Source organism: Triturus cristatus, chromosome 11, assembly GCF_964204655.1.
Source record: "Triturus cristatus chromosome 11, aTriCri1.1, whole genome shotgun sequence".
Classification (NCBI taxonomy): domain Eukaryota; kingdom Metazoa; phylum Chordata; class Amphibia; order Caudata; family Salamandridae; genus Triturus; species Triturus cristatus.
In genome coordinates, this window is record NC_140594.1 from 634,216,284 (window position 1) to 634,238,053 (window position 21,770).

The following is a 21,770-nucleotide window of genomic DNA, read 5'->3' on the forward strand; positions in this document are numbered from 1 at the left end:
AAGATCCCCAAGAAAGGTGATCGGAGTAACTGTGCAAACTTCAGAGAGATAACTCTTCAATCAACACCAGGCAAAGTGTTCAACAGAGTCATCCTGAACAGAATGAAGGAATGAGTTGACACTCATCTGCAAGACCAGCAAGCTGGCTTCCACAAAGACAGATCCTGTACAGACCAGATTGCAACACTGCGTATAGCCATTGAGCAGTTGATGGAATGGAACTCCCCCCTCTATGTCAGCTTCTTCGACTATAAGAAGGCCTTCCAGTGTGTAGATAGAGAGACCCTTTGGAAACTACAATGGTGCGCCAGATAAACTTGTAAGAATCATCAGGAACTCTTTGGAGGTAATCAAGGAAGCCTTCCAAACGAGGATGGGATTCCTCCAGGGTTTCTTGTTCTCACCTTTTCTCTTCCTGCTGGCTATAGACTGGATCAAAAAGTCATCCAGAGTAAGTAGAAATGAGAATCAGTAGACATATTGGACAGAGCTCGATGATCTGGACTTTGCAGACAACCTGGTCCCACTCTCCCATACCCATCTGAGGATGGAAGAGAAGACCGATATTGTGGCGGCCACATCAGCACAACTTGACCTAAACATCCACAGTGGAAAAACCAAGATCCTGAAGTCTAGCATGGCTAGCACAACTGCAGTCACTCTTGCAGGCAATGCACTTAAAGAGGTTGAGGCCTTCACCTACTTGGGCAATTTCATACCAAGCAAGTCGATACATATGCCAACATCAAGGCAAGAATCGGCAAAGCAAGAGCTTCCTTCATTCAGCTAAAGAAGATCTGGAGCTCCAATGACCTAATGCTGCAAAACAATATCAGGCTTTTTAACACCAACGTAAAATCAGTCCTTCTGTATGGAGCAGAAACTTGGAGGCCAACGGTAACCACCACCAACACCTGTCTGAGGAAAATCCTCCAAATCTGCTGACCAAACACCATCAACGACAACCTATAGCAGCAGACTTTCCAACTCCCTGCTCATGAAGAAATCATGAAAAGAGATTGGGGCTGGATAAGTCACCCCTCCCCCCACAAGCCCGCAAGAAACCCTATCAGGCAAACCCTGACGCACGCCGGCGAGAAGCCATAACCGCCCCGCCACACTTTGCCCTTCTCCCCCGGGCACAGTAGGGCGCCATGCGCGCCGAGAAAATAAATGTGGGCGTCACAGCTTTGGGTTCCCAACCAGCCTGGGGGCTCCTCCCCCCCCCTCCTGCCCGCTGCTTCCTGCGCGCAGTGTACTGCCCCACTGTGCCCCATTGGACAGCTGCCAACCCCTCCCGCTACAGCACACCATGATCTCCCCCCCTCTCCTCTTGACCTCACCTGAATTTACAATTTTAGCCCCTACTCCCCCTAACGCCGTATACGCGTGGGGGACGGTTTGTTTACTGGTCATGTTCCCTGACCAGATTCCTATCTTATAGCGGATAACAGTGGATGGGCTCGCCGTCCGATATCCCCGGAGCGATACCCTACTAGGCACACACCGCTCTCTGGCAGCAGAGATGCGATGACACAAGCACCCCATCACGGATGGGTATGTTCAGAGCTCTCAGTGAGATCTTGACCAGGACTCATTGGGGTGAATACTGGACATAGCCTCGACGACCAGCAACCTTGGGGGTGCAGCGAAGGGGGGAAAGACGTGCGCCTCACAACCCGCGCATAGACCCTAACTGTGCAGCTGTAGGCTGAACTCGCCGAATTTAAGCGATAGTTTTCATGTCTCAGTGAGCTATACCGACACACTACTGCCGTGCTCCGGCCAGCATTGCACACACGACGCTGACACTGCGCTGCCCGGGGACCCCCACGGTCAAGAGCCACCATGACAAATAGGGCGCTTCCCAATGAGGGCCTGGGCGACGACCGCAATGGCCGCAATGCGGGCTGGAGTGCCGCGTCATCTCCGTTGCTGACACTAAGCATAAAGAACCACACAAACCAAACAAGAGAAAAAAAAAAAAAAAAAAAAAAACATGGACCTGTACTTTCTCAAGGCACTTGCCTAACGACTGTAACAATTCTAGTGTGTATAACGCCGCCGGACCCCCGGGTTGCCGGCTGAATGGCTGTGTTCTAATGTCTGGAAACAACTGCTTACTGTCTCCTTGATTAGCAGCCATGGTTGGCGAATGTGTACTGTAAGATGACGCAGCTGTGCATAATAAAGGTCTTCCAAAAACAAAAACAAAAAAAACCAAAAAAAAATCAGGCAAACCCTGACCTGGAACCTTCAAGGAAAAAGAGGAAGGCCAAGAAACACCTGGCCCTGAGGCCACAAGGCAGACTGCAAGGAAATGGGTTATACCTGGAGTCAGATTGAACGAAAAGCCTATGGCAGAGATAGCTGGAGAGTTCTGATTGATGTTCTATACCTGAGGAGGGGTGGGAGGCCTAAGTAAGTACGTTGTCAGTGCTGTAGGGCCATGGGCTCCTGACAAACAGGGAAAAGCTGGTGCAGGATGTGTAAATTGTTTGGGTATTACTCTGTATAGATTTGAATGTGGTGGTATTTCCGATCAGAATGGTGCACAAGCTCCGCTGTCATTTCTTGATTCTCTTGAGCCTTGAGGCTCCGTCAGCTCATACTTGGTTCCGAGTTTAGAGGGATGTGGTGGCTGGTGTTCTGGGGGTGCCATGGCCAGGTTTTAATTGTGCTAGTGGGCGAAGCAAGTGCTCTTAAAATTGGATGCTGGGTCTCAAGGCATTTAGAATAGAATTGACTTAACCCCAACCATCAAAGAGAACCTATTTTGAATGTTAGACATGCAGTATGTGATGAGATGGGTATATTTTCTTCACCAGGACAATCAATCTTAACCACTGATGTCAGAGGTCACAGTTGAATTCCAACTTTGTAAGCTCACAAGTAGCTTGGGCAGTCGTCTCTGCAGAACAGGGCAGTCATCGAACGAGAAGAAGCTAGAGACAATCTGGTCGACCTTGTTGGGTTTATGTGTTTGTTGGTGGAAATGGCTGTTTGGACAGACAGTATGACAGCCAAGGCCTTATCAACTGGCAGTGGGAACATGCATGAGATCTTTGACAGCAGTGCAATGCTTCATCTTCAGCTAGGCAGAGAGTTTGTTCCTATGGTGTAGCATACACCAGGGGTGTGGACTATTTGATTGCGGACATTCTCAGTAAGTAATTTCCATCCTCATGTGATTATTGTCTGAAGGTGTTCTGAGGAATGCTCTCATGTCTCAGTTCTGTGTCACGAAAAGGGTGGAAGAGACAAGGGGTCTGAATGCTCTTTCTTGTCCATGTCTGCAGGGTTCTTAATAACTTTCTTCTCATGTTGAACGTTCTAGCTCTGAATTGAAGGGAATGGATGTCAGTGATACTGATTGTTCTGGTTTAACTCCAGTCGCTTCTTCGTCTGCAATATGTCATGATTGTATTGCCAGAGTGGGTGCCTGCTCCTCTGGTTCCCACATCTGAGTATCCACACCTGTTGCAGAAAGTCCTGCATCAGCTCCTCTTATTGGATAAGAGGTTCAGCTGATTGGCTTGCAAAACAAGGGTCTGCCCAGGAAACTGGCTTTTGCTGTTCAAGCTTCTAGGTGGGAGTCCACTATGAAATCTTACACTCATCATAGTTTAGAAGGTAGTGTCTTCTTTGGAGTGTGGACCATCTGCACAAGAAGGGTGTGCATATTCTGTTTTTACTTCAAGTTATTTTCCATTTAGATTTGACGGAGACTATGTTTTGCCTACAGTGGACATCAATTAAGGCTTTTGGGGTTTCTGGGGCGATGTGAAGTATTGTGAGTCTCAAGCTTTATGTCTCTTCCGAGGGTCTGTGATTGCTTTCTTCAGTATAGAACGTTGGTCCATAGATGAGATTTACTACTTGTTTTGGATGCTCTGCAAAATGCCCTTTTTGAACATCTGAACACAGTTTCAAAATCAGAAGGTATTTTTCTTAGTTGTCTTAAAGTCAGCCATACATTTAGGGAAGGTGGGGGACAGTCTTGCAACCCCCCATACTAAGAATTTTTCCTGAGAGTATAGTGTTATAGTAGGCTCCTTCTTTTGTGCTGAATGTGGCTTTCTTTTTTACACTGGAAATTATTTCCTCGGCCCACTTCACAAGATGACTGTCTGCTCAATAATTTGAATGCGTGAAGGCATTGCTGGTGTACCTGGAGCCAATGGATACTTACAGCCAAATAGATTCCCTCTTTGTGAATTTTGGCCTTGCTAAGAAGAGATTATGTACTCCCACCAAGAACTTGAATCATTGGATGCAATCTCTCATTGTTGCTGCATATGTAGTTCAACAAGGTCTGGCTCAGTTCACTCCGGGTTTGCCAGCTTCCTTGGTGGAGGTCGAGAGTCCTTGTGTGTTTGAGATTAGTAAGACTGCTACATGGGTGATTTGTTCCACATTTGTGCTGCACTATTTTCTCCAGTGAAAGAGTTGGGAGCTGCTGATTTTGGTACTAGATTTCTCTCTGGTGTGCTGCAGTCGTGCTGGAGGACTCTGCAAGACTGCAGAGGTGTTGCATAATTCTGGCATTTGTGTGATTCCTAAGTGTGTTTTTCATGACTTCCCGCCGTGGCTTTGACTTTGAAAAAAATCTAGTCTCAATGGACAATATTCCTTTAAACAATATTTTGGATACAATATTTCTGTATATGGCATATAACCTACCTGAATTTCTTGGTGATGTGATAAAGCACAGAGGTTATGGTGGATCTTCCGTGCTACATTCATCAATAAATATTAAAACAAAATGTAATGCAGAACTTAGAATACTGAAGAAATGTAAATCGTTCAGTCTCAGAGCAACCAAGTTACCCTTAGGTTTACCTTAAAGATCCTGAGAGGAAAAACTCTGCAAGACAAATTCAGCACTGAAACCATCAGGACATGAAGTAAGCATAGGAACCAAGATTTGTGAAAGAAAACCTACTATAGAGAAATAACATGGGGCATTCTAGGGCATGGTTCAGTGGGAGTGAAATAGAAGTTGACACATTCAGACTCTGTGCCCTACACGCTCTTTGTAGAGATAATTTACAAAGATAGAATTTGCAAGAGTACACTTTGACATTCTCTGTTACATAATATTATTTTAAAAGCACATTTTAAATCCACAATTTTAACAGATAATTTTTGCTATATATTTTACTTGCTGTAGGTTGACAGACTGGTCAATGCGGGTGCAAATGTCTTAATGCCAATTACAATTGGTGAGGGCCCAAAAGCAGTATTGGGAACCGCAACCGATTATGGCTACTACAAATTCTTTCAGGTAAGAGGTACATCCTTAAACAAAATAGTGTAAAAGAACTAACCATATTTCATATTTATTGCATAGTTAAATAATAGCTATTTCTTCTTATAAGATCCCACTTTGAATTTCAAAATCAAAGGCATGGAATTGCATTGAATAAAACTTTAATCAGTTGTGCTCAATCGTGCTATGTTAAGGCAGATGGCCGGAGGTTTTCACAGGAAAAGTAATCTATTTCTTCTGTCTTTATTTCACTCACACAATTTTTCACTTCATTATGCTGTTCTGCATTAATTATTAGTAAATCAGATCTACTTAATGTTGCATTTACATCAGAAGAATGATTGCAAATTAGCAGAATTCATGGGAGGAACAAACACAGAGAAACAAACATGTTTCTAAAGTGTTAACTCTCTTTTCTCCAGTTTAACCATCACTAAATATGGATAAAAAGGAAATGTATTTATATGGTCAAAATGGAAATCGAATTGTCCCTTTGCATATGGCTGAATTTGTGGTGTGTCTTTAGTGCTCTCAAAAAGCTTTTGATTGACAGCAACAGAGACTGAAATACTCTGCCCCTGAGCCAGGTTGTCACATGTCCAAGGGTCAGTCTTCCCCTGTTTGCAAATAAGAATGCAAAGCAATGTATTAGTAGTTTGTGACTGCAATTGTGGTCACAAACCATTAATGTTACTGACACCCAGCAAGGGTCAGTAACTGATTTGCAAAGTTTAATCTGTTCCTGTAGGCAGTTTCCACTTTGTTAATCATGCTAGGGAGTGTCAGAAGGAGCAGACAGTGGTTCATGGGACCACTACCTGCTCCCCAATAAGTCATTCCCAATCTACCAACATTTGATTTTGAAAGTAGTCCTTGTCCCTTTAAGGGAGAAAAGGCCGCTTTAAAAAAATTGTGAATCTTGAAAACTAAATTCTGTTCAGCCGCTTAAACAAAATAGCTGTTCACACAACCAGTTGAGTACTAGTAAACATCAGTCTTCTGAGAGCAGATAAGGTTCAAGTCCACTTCAATGGCAACCGTGAGTTCTTAGAAGTGGACAAGCGGCTGAATAAATGAATGAAACAAGATTTATAAAGTAAATGGTTACTCTGTTATCCTGGTATAACATGCTAAATTGCTAACTCAAATTGTAAAGAAGCAGAAGATGTGAAAAGCTGGGTCTTCAGCTGTTTTTGGAACATTAGAAGATTAGGTGTCCCTGCAAGCGGGGCGAAGTAAAAAAGAAGTATTACATTTGCGTGAATTTATAGCAGGAAGGCATATGGTGGTGAGGGAAAGGGATGACTCGGACCATCATTAGAAGTAAACCATCAGAAAAAAATGAACAATTATGTTCTATAAAACAAAAAGAATTACAGAATAATTATCCCAGTTATTCTTCATGGAGTTCACCTTTTGGATATATGTATCTAACTTGTCCCATAGGTGATCTTCATTGATGTGTTTCTGCTAAATCATTTTTGACATAAGGTTATAACATCTGCAGAAATTACATGTCCATTCTCATCACTATTTTCGATGAATGGTGACAGCGTTCTCGAGCAAGGAGATCACACCAGGAGTTGGCTTGCTCATAATTTTACATCCATTGCTTACTGACGGTTACATCACCACTGTCTCTTTCATGCAAATGGGGGCAAACCTCTCTATGGGATATGTGATGAAAGGGAATAAAAATAATGTCAAACATTAACCAATTCATGCGATATATAAATCACTCAAGATCAAAAATCACAGCTAAAGACAAAATTTGCCCAGAGTGCAAATTATAACAAGCATAAGTTACTTAAATGTGTATGATTCATAGAAACAAATGAATATTTTCCATTGAATGTCAAAAGGTGTTTTTTTAAATTGGCTAAATAATACATCATAATAAATAAATATTTTAGGGAAAAATAATTAGAAACGGTCTTATTTATTGCCTTACATTTACCTAGGTAAAACCTTTCATGTAAATCACATTGAATTAGGAGTATTTTACTAACAAGAATACTTTTTATGCTTTTGTTTTGGGCATGATTAAAGTTGGTTTGTTACGAGTGAATGTCCTAGTATTCTTTACCTGCCATTGGCCATTTCATTGAAATTTCCCATATTTTCCCTTTTTTCACACCATTCGTAAATTTACTTGCAGACAAATGCAGCAGAAACGTAGCGACTTCTGTTTTCTTTTATTAATCACTCATAATTTGCACAACCTGTCATTTTATATTTTTTCCCATATAGCCTGTAGCAAAAAAAAAGCTTTATGAATTGACCCAGAAGGATGCCAAAGTGAGACAGTTTTGAAAATGTAAACTCGATTTAGTTACAGTTTTCTGAACCCATCATTTGCCGTGTACTAAATTATATAGTAATGTAGGTTATTTAATGAGATACATTAAATAAGGTTCTGGAGAAGGTTTAAGATTTGGTACAGTTGTAGTATTGAGTAGAGAATGTGTTCTTAACATGGCACATGGCGAAGCCATTTGCACTCTTCGTTGATCAATACCTCACTCAACTGTGAGTTCATTTCCAAACTAGGCAAAGCTAGCATCAAAGGATAAGAACACAGAATGTGAGATAGAGTCAACAGTTGAAACTGATACAACAGCTGAAACTGATAAAAGTCCAACAGAGAGTAAAAAGGTAACCAGTTTTGATTGTTCATATTGTTATGTAGAGCAGTAAGGTATATATTTTTTTTGCAGAATACAATCTTCTACATCTTAAGCATGGATATACACGGTATATATTTTCCTACTTTACCAACCAAAACTGAAAATAAATTAAAACAATAAACTTTCGCATAAGTTATCTACTTCCCCGGCGCCTGAATACACTTGTAGCAATACACACAGTTAAAAAAACGAATATTGACCCACTACTTGGTCACTAGTTGATCGTGAAGATCAATTGGGAAGTTTCACTTTACCAGACTTATAGAAGAACATGCGTTGCCAGAGTCACAAATTAAAACACACCAAGAACCACCATAACAGTTCTGAGTTGAGCCTCTGTTTCCATCGTAGTCCCTCCACCGAAACTGATTAGTACCAACTACATTTCTCTTCGCCTTCTCTGATGTAGTACACATTTCATTCTTCCTAGTTTTATATCCTGAAATAGCATGTGAAAAACATATTGTACATTCATGTTATTGTGCACTTCATTGGTAAAGCAAAGCTCACTGGATTATCCCTAACCCCAACCCCCAATCCTCAATCAGATCCTCTTGAGAATCACATCTACCCCATACAATTTAAGTTATAACTGTTAGAGCCAGAGGGAGCACCAATTAATGGCAGGACTGGTCATCAGGTATCAAAATATATTATTTCCCAATCTCACTTGCATTGGGATACATGAAACAGACCTTTCACCCTCAATAGCAGCTATATAATTATTTATTCAATCTAATTGTATGTCAGACAGAACCCCATTCCTCTGACATTGTTACACCAATATCATGGGGTAAAGCAAGTAACATCACTTACCTCTCATTCCATGACATCACTACAAGTGTCACCATAGTATCTTTACCCCAAAGTCATTAGAAGGATGGACATACAGTTGAATCAGAGAAAATCACACAAAGTGGATACAATATCTCACAATAAATGTAAAACGAATGAAGAACTTCAAAATAAGTCCATGAGGGATTTGCTCCTGCTATATTTTTAGGATAGCCACAAAAGATACATTTACATGCAAATAATCTAAACTAAATTTACTTCACATAGGCAGTGGTAATATTAAATACATGTATTTGGCCCACCTGGATCTAGGTTGGGCTTACGTCCTCTCAAGAATGGTTGTCCAGTCTAGGGCTGAGAAGATTGAATCTATTTTTGATTTTCTGCATATCCACATAGGAGGCTTACATGCTGCACATTTATATATAACTAATATACATAGTTATTGGTAATCCTAGAAATCAAACATAGGTATGGTTCTTCTGGACCTGCATTGGCCACTTCTACTCTAGATTACAGATTAGTACGGAGTCCTATGAACCTGCTTCACTTTACCCTACTTGTTTGACAGATCATCTATAGTGTACGCATTGGAGAGTGGGACTGGTTTAAAATATTCTACATTTCAAATAAATTTGCAAGCCAAAGAAGGCAAATGAGTGTATTGATATTTGAGTCCAAACACGATTACTGTTTTCACATGACTTGGTGTAGCGATATCAATCTATTGATGTGGAGACTTTGCTTGTTTATCACATTTTTTCCAATTCTGAGATTTGTTTGTCTATGAACACGTATTTATTGCATATTTAAATAATATTTTTCTTTCATTCTTGCGAACACTTTTAAGAACTTGTGTTTGAACCGATGAGAGCACTTTGATGGGTATTCTGCTTTAAACATTGATAATCTTTCTGGTTTCCCTAAAGTCAAATCAAGGGCAATATATGTTAATTAGTTTATGTCAGCTTTTTGGTTGTTATTCCTCTCCAAGAGTAAATCTTATATCCCAGTTATCTTTTCTATATAACTAAGAAAGGAAAGTTATAATATGCGCACACCGCAGGAGCAGGCACACACTCTCTCTCACTCTTTCACTCTTCTTACACTGTCTCACTCTGTGAGCCCAATTCATATGGGTTAGAACAAGTATTCCGCAATTTGATGCCATACGATTGTCCCTATGAATAAAGCAAATTTCAAAAATTTCATACGATCCTGTGGCACTCTTGGAAACATATGAGAATTTTAGGTTTGTTAAGGTACTCATGTGTGGTAAATGTAAGCAGAATTTTAAACATGTGGAAATTTTGCATGGATACATTTGACACACTTGTGCATTTGCACTTATATTTTGTTTTGCCATGGGTCACTTGGAGGAAACCATTCCTGTATACCCCCCATTACATATGCTTACTTTCCCAGAGTAAGAAGCTACTGGCAACAGGTACATGAATACCCACAAAGTTACAAGTTTGTGGGTGTTGACCAACATTTGCTGGTAGACCCACCCAGGAACACTCCCATACCTAAACCAGCTACTAATTTTGTGAATACAAAAATTCATGTTTCCATATTAGCAAATGAAGCTAACACACCTTCCATAATGCCACCTCCCGACTTGGTTAGCCAGGATTTGCTGATTTCCATGCACAAAGTCAACATTTGTGGCTAAGTTAAGCAAAATTCTTTAAAAATCAGGCTGCATATCTCCAGTTCTACTCTGTCAGGCTTCGCAATGAATGTTATTTCCATTTACTAAGAATATGTATTAAAAAAATCTATATCTATCATTTCACTTGTTGTGCAGGATAAAAAGCTAGCACACACCCCATACCACGCTCTGTCGCATGGAGAGCGCAACACCATAAACGCCCGAAAGCAGCTACTTGAGCACATGGGTGACCTAGTTCGTGAAGCGGCAACCAGGAAAGAAAAAGAGTGGGTGAATCAGGGACTTCATAGAGACATTAATGGTGAGTAAAGCTCAATTTCCCTGTATTACCATGTATTTTGCAATATTTCACTACTGGCATTATATGTAATATGTACATTTAGGTTTTATTTGCTAATGTTTGCTAAATGGAAGCTTCTCTGTAAATAGCAATAAAATAAATGCATACATTCTAATCACAAGTTAAGAAGATCTAATGTTAACCTGAGTAGGAAGCCGTTGATATTACAATTCTAGAAATGATCGTTTTTGAGAGATACTGCCTCATGCTCTTTGCGATGTCATACATGTCGACTGGTTTTCTGTGAGGAAATGCAATTTTCAAAAAACTCAGTCTAAGGGGATCATTTAGTATTTGGCAGATTTGGGGCATCTGCCAAAAAGCGGTGGATGCCTGTTCTGTCCAGAATGTTTAAAATCAATAGCCCCCTTGTTGTTCAATGGCTTAAGCTCACAGGGTCAGGCCATAGCAGACATGCGAGAAAAAAGAGGAAGATAGGAGGGAGAGGAGAAGGGAGAGGAAAGAAAGACATTTTGACAATTGGCTGGATGCATTCAGAATTATGGCATGCATTATTGTAGATAAGTTTCCCCACTGTGCAGCAGATCTCTGGCTGTGCGAAACCAACATCCACGGGCCACATAGGCAATTCCCAGTGAACGCATGGTTGGTGTATGATAAAGGTTATGACTTAAAAATACAGACACACCAAGAAATGGAATGGAATGAGGAGGCTGTGTCAGGGTTCATCCACAAAATGTTGGTAGCAAAAGAGGTCAGTACATGGGCAGGGAAGGGAGAACAGTCCTTTTGGAATCCCCCCTATAAGAGGAGGAACAAGTCGTACCATAGACCTAAATCACACAACAGCTGGAAACCCCCACCCTCCAGCGGGCCAGCAGCTATCTGTTGGAAACATGAAACCAACAAATGCACATGGGGGGTATTGTGCAAATTGCAACACATATGTTCAGGTTGCGGGGGTGGACACCCAGCGTCAGGTTGCATGCACAGCAAACAGTGTGGGGAGAAGAAAGAGAAAAAGAAGAAGCACTAGCCGGGATCTGGGGGCTGTGGGGGGACAAAAGGATGCCAGATCCCCCATCAACACATACCAGTTCAGGAGGCTAGCCAACAGATACCACAACAAAAGAGACGCAGCCCTTTTAATGAAGGGTTTTGAGAAGGGGTTTAAATTCCATTCGCTGGCCCCTTACCCAAAGGCAGTGTAAAGAACTTGAAATCAGCCTTTGGACACCCAGAGGTTGTTCGCCAGAAAATCAACAAGGAGAGGTAACTTGGACAGATTGAGGGCCGTCTGCCATCCCCCCTGCCCAAGAGGCTGGTGATCTCACCCCTGGGGGTGGTACCTAAGAAGGAGCTAGGCCAGTTCAGGATCATTCATCACCTGTCTTTCCCCGAGGGCACATCGGTAAACGATGGGATCAGTCCTGAGGCATGCTCAGTGGGGTATGTGACTGTGGACGACGCCATTGACTTAGTGAGGGCAAAGGGCCGGTGGTCCTCATGGCAAAAGCGGACATCGAGTCTGCATTCTGCCTCCTCCCAGTTCACCTGGCAAGTTTCCATTTGCTAGATTTCCAATGGGAGGGGGCATCCTACTTTGACAAGGCTATGCCGGTGGGGTGCTTGGTGTCCGGTGCTTATTTTGAACAATTCAGCACCTTCTTAGAGTGGATCTTACATGACCCTCACTCTCAAGGTGGTAAACTGCACTACCTCAATGTCTTCCAGTTGGTGGGGCTGGCCGGGTCCCTGGAGTGCGGGTACGCACTGGCAGCTTTCTAAGACCTAGCGGGAGAGTTGGGAGTACCTCTAGCGGCATAGAAAACGGTGGGTCCCGCAACCAAACTCACATTCCTAGGGATAGAATTTGGCTCAGTAGCAGGGACTTCCAGGCTTCCTGAGGACAAGGAGAAGGAGTTCAGGGAGGAGATAAGGTCAATGTGCGGCAGGGAGAAAGCAATCCTCCATGAGCTGCAGAGATTGATCGGCAAGCTCAACTTCCCAGCCAGAGTAATCCCTGCCGGCGGGGTCTTTGCCAGGCGCCTAACGCAGCTGACCTCATTGAAAAACACCACCACGTCAGGCTAGGGGCAGAGGTCAAAAGGGACCTGACCATGTGGGATGAATTCCCGACTGACTTCCAATGGCTACTCACATGGAGAGAGGGCTGGTTAACATCCGGACAGATAGCCCTGTTCACGGATGCATCAGGCAGCATAGGTTTGGGAGCAGTTCTAGGAAATAAGTGTTGCGCATGGCAGTGGTCAAGGAGCTGGCATGAGATGGGTAACACCAACAACATCATGTTCTTGAAACTATTTCCCATTGTAGTGGCACTAGCAGCCAGGAAACAAAAGCTGAGGAACATGATGCTAACGCTTTGGTCAGACAACAAAGGGATAGTGCAGGGGATCAACAAGGGCACTGCCAGGTGCCCCTACATCCTGAGATTAATACGTTACTTGGTTAAATTGCAGCTGCAAGGGAATGTAGAGCTGGAGGCACTCCACATACCAGGAGTGGAGAATGCAGTGGCAGACGCACTTTCAGGAGCACAGATAGGCAAATTCAGGAACAAATTCAGAGACCGAAGCCTCCTTTACGGTGTGGCGGATAAGAAGGGGTACATTGGTTGGTTATGGAGACACACTGGCAGGGCGGTGTGTAGGAGGAGGGCCACTCACTTGGGGATACCTTACGGCATGGTGATTTGGCCTGAAAAGGGGGTAGCAAACGGAGTCGGCACCCACAACCCAGACCCGCCAGATGGCAGGGCACAAAAACGACAAACAAGGTAGCAAGTTGGGGCCTAACTCCTGAGAGAGCCTACCCCTGCACGCAATCGCGTGAAAACCAACAGAACAACTTATGACCCCATAACCAGGAAAGAATGATTTATAACTCCTAAAGCAGCGAAGTAACAAACTGTCATAGGCTGATTTATGGACCCGTAAGATGAGCCAGGGGCATAGCGTTATGACCAGGGAACCGTACTGTAAGAGCTATTTTTACATGTCATGCAAATAAACCTGCTAAAAAACTACGGTCAACATCGACCACAATATAACAAGAGACAACATGTGTTGGCAATTCATTGTATGTATGTAGGTAGGTAATGCTTGCAGGTCAGTTTATGGTGGGCACAGTGCAGGGGTTATGCTTCCACAGATTTTTACCAACCGGGGGTGTTATCCAAGCAGGGCTCCATCACAGTTTTTCTCTCTTTGTCGGGGCGTGGTGACACTGTGACACACTTCCGGTGTTGCGGTGCTGCAGAATTGGCATTCAGAGCTGAGGGAGCTGAGGGAGAATGTCGCAGCCGTTCTTGAGCCCGTGCCTGTGCCAACAACTAGCACCGTTCCCCCCCCCCGCGGAAGTAGCCTGTTGGTTACAGTGGTGGTAACAGCGACTTACACCGGGTGCGGCTTGCGACCTGGCTGAGAATGGGGCCGAGAGCGGTGTGGTGCAGCAGGGAGGCCCCACTCTGCCCCGTTCTGCCCCATTCTGCCCCGTCCTGCCTACATGCTCATCTGCTTCCCCATGGTGCCTGAGACCGCTGGAGGTGCCTGTGGGTGCAGGCGTGGGCAGGTGACCCAAGCCGTGACCTAATGACTGCAAGTGTCATGAGGGGCCACAGATCAGTGGACCGACGTACCTGATATCATTGACCCCTCAAGGCTCATACATTTGAGCTCTGCCTGCTCATTCTGCGTGCACAACTCATGGTGCCCCGGGAAAAACCTGCTGACGCCTCCCTTGCCTGCCACTTTTACTGCCTACAGGACTACACCAGATTTTCCCTTTAACTCCACCTATAGTTGTCAGGGAGCAAAGTTAGCTGCAGCAAGGCTGTATGGAGAGGAGGGCTGGCGCGGGGGACAGAATGAAAACATTGAAATACTAAATTTAAATAACCTTAGCGGAGACTGTGATTGCAACCACGATCCCGTCAAGGCCACCAATGCCCACAAGCCCCAAGGCTTCATGACCACGGGGGCGAGGAGCATAAAGGCATAAGGCAGAAGCCACTGCAGGAGGCACCACTTGAGCAAGCGTACATAGCACTCGCTGTATGCACTGGATGCATCTCATCTGACCTGAGCGGCTTGTACAAAAGTGTGCCAGTTCACGCAAATTTCTAGCCTACACAGGCAACATCCAACATCCAAAGCACCAACTTAGTCAATTCAATTTATTCCAGACCCAGCCTAGATCCAACCCAGACCCGCCGCGAAGACAAGGCTAACAAGGATAAGAAGGATAAGAAGGACATTAAGGGCAGCGAGGCGAGGGTACTCAAGAACAGGCAAAGTCGCCTAAGGAATTCAGGGAAACTAGTAAACCTTGGGGAAACTGTGGGGAATTGCATGGTAGTCAACTTAATTGGGCAATATAGGAGAAAAGAAAAGAAAAATGAAAAAAGACAACAAGGCAGTGGCTGTCCACCAAGGACCAGTTAAGGAAAAGCGGGGGAAAGTCAGAAGGGGCATTGATATTAACTACAACAATGAGATCGGGGAAGGCAAGGCAGCAGGTGGTAGCGAACCCTAATAAGAAAACGCTCAGGGCAACAAAGAAGGCATTCTCCAAAGAAAGCGAAGATGATTTTATGAAGAAGGAGGAGGAAATCTCCCTGATCTCACCACTCTCACCAGCCCGCAGGCACAACCAACTACCAAAGCAAGCGATGCAACCACTCGGATCATTCCAACCAAATCAAGACACCAACCAAAATTATACACTAAATTCTCCTTCATAAAAAATACCGGGCCGGGTTTGTGCCTGAGGAGAGACAAAGAAAGCAATCTCCCTACTCCTCTGCAACCAATTAAAACACACTAGATAGTGCAACAGCAGTCGATGGTAGACTGCGGAGAGTCTGCAGCCACCAGCAAAAGGTCGTGCACAGCAAGACTATGGGATGCAAGCAAAGAAGATTAGAAGATCAAAGGAAACGAGGAACTTGGACAAACAAGCAATGTCATACGGAACCAACCAGAGCTGATCGAGCTAAAAAACATCAATAAATCCAATGGGAGGGAGAAAGACGGCCCAGGACAAGCCATTAGTTATGCAGAGGCAAAAGATGAGGAAGGAAATGAAAGCACCAACAATCATATCCCTCCCAGTTACATCAAGGAAGAACCTCTGGTTAGATGATTACCACACCACTGGGAAAAGAGGAAGCAAAGTCACACGAACCCGGAAACCCCACCAAAAATAACACCATCTTAAGGGGAGAATCAGGGCCCCCCCGAACTCACCCAACAACATAAGGGATACTCAGAAGAAGGCTCCAATCAAGAAAAGCAATTCAGCCTCTCATCCCCATCTGCGCTTGAGCCCAAGGAGGCCATAATGGGTAATAAAGACCCCACATTTACGCCAACCAAAATGGCGGCTGGAAAAATTCAACTCTCTTCTCAGACAATGCCAGAAGGTCTGGACCAACTAACCCAGGAACAACTGCATGGCCAACTCCTGGAAGGCACTGAACAAGTCGAACCAAACAAAAAAACACAAGGGCCATACATCTCAACAACTCAGGAAACTGAGCCAGAATAATCTTACCTCACACCAGAGGAATGAGGGGAACTGGTTGCCTCATACTCTCTTGCCCCCCAAGTTGAACCCCAAGGAAGAAACAGCTCCCCAAAACTTAACACGAAATAGGACAAACTGCAGGTAAAAGAAGATATTTGGACCACACTGCTGCATACAATGCAAATGTTGGTAAATGCCATGCAATACCTGTCTGACAAAATGGATTTCCAACTGTCAGTCCTCAATTCACTTTCGATCTTTGTCGCAAACATCGACTAAAAATTGGCAGATCTTAACAATCTTATCAGAAGGGCACAATCAGAGACACAAATTGTACAGCCCAGCTGTACCTGCGTAACAATCGTAGATAAGCTGGCAACCCTCCCAACGGTAATGGACAATCTCCTTTCTGACATAAGAGACGCTGTGACACACAAACCAGCAAAAGAAATAGCCACCACTAGAAAGGTCGAGCAACAACCAACAAACTCAACAATCCAGGATCTGACCCAGTGCATTCCAGATCTGACATCAGAAGCAAGGCTTCCGGAGGAGGGCTTGGACCTGACAGGAACAGACGAATAAAATCAAATCAGGCAAGGATCGCCGACATCCTCAAAGTGCAACACAGCATTCAAAAGTAATCCCCCTGGAAAGATTGTTTTAACAACTAGCTTGCAAACCTCCAAACAGCGGAGGAAACAGAAGAGGAAGAGGCGAAACCAAAAACTATCACAGACTATATCATCTTGCAGGGACAAGAGTCATGGTTCTGGAAAAGACCCAAATGGTGATGCAACAGAACCTGACCAAGGGTCATCAGAATGCCCGACTCGGAAAGAGGGGACAGAAGCAAAAGGAAGCATCTCCTTTAATACATCCACATGCCTGTGGTCCTGACCCTAAGAGCGAATCCTGGAAAGGCAGAGGATGCACACAAGGGGGTTTAATTATAACAGACATCCGCAATGAGACAGAGCCGACATGTGGAAGGTGCACGTACAGTACGGAAACAACAACAACAAGTGAATCCCCTGAGTCAGCAGATACACTAATAGTCAAACAGGATTCACCTATAGACCAAACAGCGCATCTGGACTCTACAAGAATCGTGTTCCATCCCGAGTACAAATCAAAGGGACGGGTCGACATATTAAATAGGGGAAACATTCTACGCCTACTAAAGTCCATCAGTAGTTTGAAGAACCTAAAAACCAATGACCTAGAGTCCATTGAATTTGTGGAATCTCCAGACCAAACGGGAGTGGAAGCAACTAAAACAGTTTGGGCCACGCCAGACGTAGCCGATAAAGTTTTGAAAGAACATACTAAACTCAATGCCTGGGGCATTAAGCTGCACCCCTTCATCAAACCAAGATACCCGGAACCCTAGACCGCCATTTTAGAAAATCGAAAAGAATCCGGGGCAGGTTGAATCAAGAATGCATTCATACTCAGTGCTGCGAGGAGCCTGTAGCAAAAGTCCCGAGAGCAAAGACTCCAGAGACCAGTGAACTTACAGGACAAATATAACCAAAAGCACAGTCCCACAAGAGTGGAGTTGGTTATCCAGGACTATAAAAACCAAAAGCCAAAACCCGTGACATACTAAGCTCCCCGCACTCAAAACAAAAAAAAACCTGAAACTTTGCTCCTGGAACATCAACGACATGGGAGATAAGACTTTGGACCCGGAACTGCATTCTTACCTCCAAAATTTTTATATAGTCTTACTCCAAGAAACTTGCTACGAGTCATCAACAGCAATGCAGGGATTCAACCTGCACTCCTTACCAGCTATAAAGAGTGCCAAATTTGGCCATAGTAAGGGAGGCCTTGCCACATATAGCTCTATAAAGAGCATTTACGCAATGGAGCCAATGACACACAGTCTAACACCTCCAAATGCCATGCAAGCGCTTAGAATCCCCTTACAGGGAGAAGTTAAAATGAGCAATTAATCCTTATGGACCTCAATTTACACCTGCGCGACAGAACTAAGGGCAGCCAGCAGCTGAAGAGAACATTTTAACAGAAGAGCAAACAAATAGCTTGATCATCACTGGGGACTTCAATTTAAATATCTTCAGGAACACAGCTGAAGATAGCCACATGGAGGAGGACCCATTCGCATGAGATGCAGCAACACTGGACAATAACTCAGGTGGAAGACACTCGAAAATAGCTCAGAAGCTTCTAGCTACCCTGGAGCAGCTGGGCTTTCGAGCATTAAATGGAAGATTTCCAGGAGACCGCCCACAGACAGCAACATTTCATGATTCAGTAGTAAGCACAACAATAGACTATACATTTATCTCCCACTGTTGCTCCCAAAAGTAATGGATTACCATATTGGAACTTCAGTCTACAGCGATCATTTACCACAGGAAATTACAATAGAAGCATCATCTACACCTCAATCTTTGTCAGTAAACGCACATGGCCTGGAATATACATCTAATGAGAAGAGAATAAAATGCAAAACAGATGACCTGTAAGGCCTCCTATCCTTCGCAAAACAACTTGTGGAAGAAGCACAAGCCTCAGAGCCTGATAGAATAGGAAGCTGGGAGGCATTTGCAAAACACCTAGGAAATAAATATGGGGTAAAAAAGGGAAAGCATCTAAACAAGAGATCAGCTTACCTTCAAAACAAATGCTCCTACTCCAAAATTGGAAATAATACACAACTGAAAAAGCTCAAGGTGCTGATAAAGCGCGCTTTGGAGATTGAAGAAAGGTGACTTAGATCCCACGGCCTTGCAAGAACTGAGTAAATTGAAAGCTAAGCGCAGGAAACTAATTTGTCGCCTTAAAAAACAGGCTGACGAGGCACACTGGGCTAAATGAACGATATTAAAAATAAAAACAGCCCGCAATTTTGGAAAAAGGTCAACACTCTCGCCAACCCGTTAAATCTAGGCATCAATTCGCACGTAACAGAAGAGGCATGGACAATCTTGAAATTCAATACCGCACTGACAACCTCTCGCCCGAATAGGAAGTATTAACATCTCAGATGGCTTCTAATACAATACTGGAACAGCCCTTTACAATCATGACCACACAAATTTGCAAAAGTATTTCCAAAGGTAGCCGCAAGGGAGCTCCAGGACCAAATGGGATCCCGCCCATATTGTTCAAACAAGACCTGGAATACTGGGCTTCAGTATTAAAACCAACTTTCGAGACATTCATGCGAACATCGACGATACCATCATCATGTAGGGTGCTCCATCATCTCTCCCAGTTACATAAAAGACAATAGGAATAACGCAAAAAATTACCGGTTGGTAGCTTTATTGGATAACGAAGCCAAATATTATGCAGGATTACTCCTACAAGAACTAATGTCCTGGGCCACAGAAACTTCAGCAATCCCGCTAAACCAAACAGGCTCTATATGAATATGGGAACTACTACCAAAATCTCAATCCTCTCTCTACTGATTGACGGTGCACTTGCTTTAAAACAGCCCCTGTATCTGTGTTTTATTGATTACAGTTCAGCGTTAGACCATATAAACAGGAACTTACTGTGGCAAAAATTAAAACGGCTGAACATTTCATCAATACTTCTAAAACAGGTAATTCTTTTACACAGCAATACCTGGGTGCAAGTAAAACTGGGTGCAGGAGACCACCTAACACAAAAGATCCCAATGACCTCTGGACTGAAACAAGGTTGCGTGCTTGCCCCAATAGTTTTTAATCTCTTTATGTGGAGCTTTCGGCCACTCTCAACGCAAGCAATTCACACGCTCAAAAGTTAGGTGGCCTCCAGTTATCTAACTTATTCTACGCGGATGACTTGGTGCTTATTAGCCGGAGACCAGTAGGTTTACAGCGCCTGCTCGATATCACATCTCGGTATTCAGAGGAGAACAAACTCAGAATTAACCAAGAAAAAACAAAAATCTTGAGTGTGAACATCCATAAAAAAAGATCAAAGCATCACTGGCATCTGGCGTCATGTAAATTGGAAGCTGTACAAAACTACAAGTATTTGGGAGTTATCATTGATAACAAAGGGAACTATGCAGCTCAACGTGAGGCCATAAAAAAAGGGGAATAAGGACTGCTGTGGCATTAAGAAACCTAAAAAACAACATCTCTGGCCCAAATTTCCTCTCCTTAACCAGAGTGATCCAGGCGAAACTTATACCATCTATCACTTACGGAAGTAAAGCCATGAGAGGGAGGGACGCTGAAACTCTGGATCGCACAATAGCAAGAGCAATCCGAATGATTTATGGGTTACCAGGATACACATTCCCCGCACAACAGAGGCTGGAGTTCTGGATACAAAGACAAGAGCTTGCCCGCAAAGGAGCATTCATTAAAAGCTGGTACAAAATCAAAAGGGGGCCTCCAGATTCACTCAATACCTATCTGTGGAAAGAATTGCAAGACAAGGAGGCATGCCCAGCCAGACCCTATTTGGACAGCTCACTTGGCCAACTGGGACTGCAGAATCTTTGGGAACTATCAGGGACCTTCACAAGCTTAAACAAAATAGTAAATCATATTGTTAAAAAAGAATCACTCATACAGGACAAAGCTGCCCTGACAGAGCGCGCTTATGGCTGGTTCACTATACAGTCCTACAGCAAGGCATCACCCCAAGTCTATCTCAATACTAGCTTCTCTAGAACCATCAAAGAGAAGTTCTTGAAACTTCGCCTAGGCATATTACCATCTGCATATCATATGCCGCCGTGGCTACGCCCTTCGAAGCCAGCAAACTGCCAACTATGTGGGGAGGGAGAGGAGGACATAGTGTACCTGCTAACCATATGCAGGATTCTAACACTGGAGGGTCGGACCCTCCTTAGACCACTCTTTAATAACAAACTCATTCGGACTTGCAGACAAGCGGTGTTAGCTAGATTTTCCGGTGAGGATGTCCAATTAAGCTGCCGCTTGGTAAAATTCCTATCCACCGCTGAACTGAGCATTAAAAGACAAGCCAACATGCAAGTAGATGGTAAAGCAGCCGAGCGGATCATGGTACCCCGACCCAACCTTCATAAGACGCTGATTGTGCTGTTGCTTTAATTATAACGTCAGCACAGTTAAATACCGGTAGACCAAGCACTCTAAATGGATGCACTCTGGGTAGATCGCTTCATAGAAACTATTTTTATGTTGATCAATCAGTCTCCTCTAAGTATCTAACGATTTGAACTGAATGCATTGTTTTATTCTATTGCAAGATTTATGTATATTGCTGCTTTGCACTTAGCACTTTCCTCTGCTGTAAGTTAGGCGGAACACTTATGATATTAATCAGAATCTTGCAGAGGTAAAAAATTGCTGCTCTTGCACTTTGCACTTTCCTTGCATACTCAGCCCTTTGCTTTCTGTTATCTCACCTAATTTGCTGCTAAGTACTTGACCAATGAGGTCAGCTACTCTCTCTCTGCTGCTAAGTTTATACCACAGGGAGCTGATTGCCTGTTCACAATGAACGCCGTGTGGAACACGCATG

At 43.7% G+C, this 21,770-nt stretch overlaps 1 protein-coding gene and 1 long non-coding RNA gene across 3 annotated transcripts in view; one reads left to right on the forward strand and one right to left on the reverse strand.

Moving 5' to 3' along the window:
* Positions 1 to 21,770, forward strand: part of ANKMY1 (ankyrin repeat and MYND domain containing 1) — a 588,784-nt gene that overhangs the window by 361,060 nt on the left and 205,954 nt on the right. For both annotated transcript variants that reach the window (XM_085634115.1, XM_085634116.1), the window contains exons 14-16: positions 5,174 to 5,287; positions 7,823 to 7,927; positions 10,565 to 10,730. In XM_085634115.1, coding sequence (XP_085490241.1) covers positions 5,174 to 5,287; positions 7,823 to 7,927; positions 10,565 to 10,730 — 385 coding nt within the window. The remainder of the gene's footprint in view (positions 1 to 5,173; positions 5,288 to 7,822; positions 7,928 to 10,564; positions 10,731 to 21,770) is intronic.
* The window catches only part of LOC146785210 (uncharacterized), a 368,347-nt gene that overhangs the window by 189,220 nt on the left and 157,357 nt on the right, over positions 1 to 21,770 (reverse strand). The window lies entirely within an intron of this gene.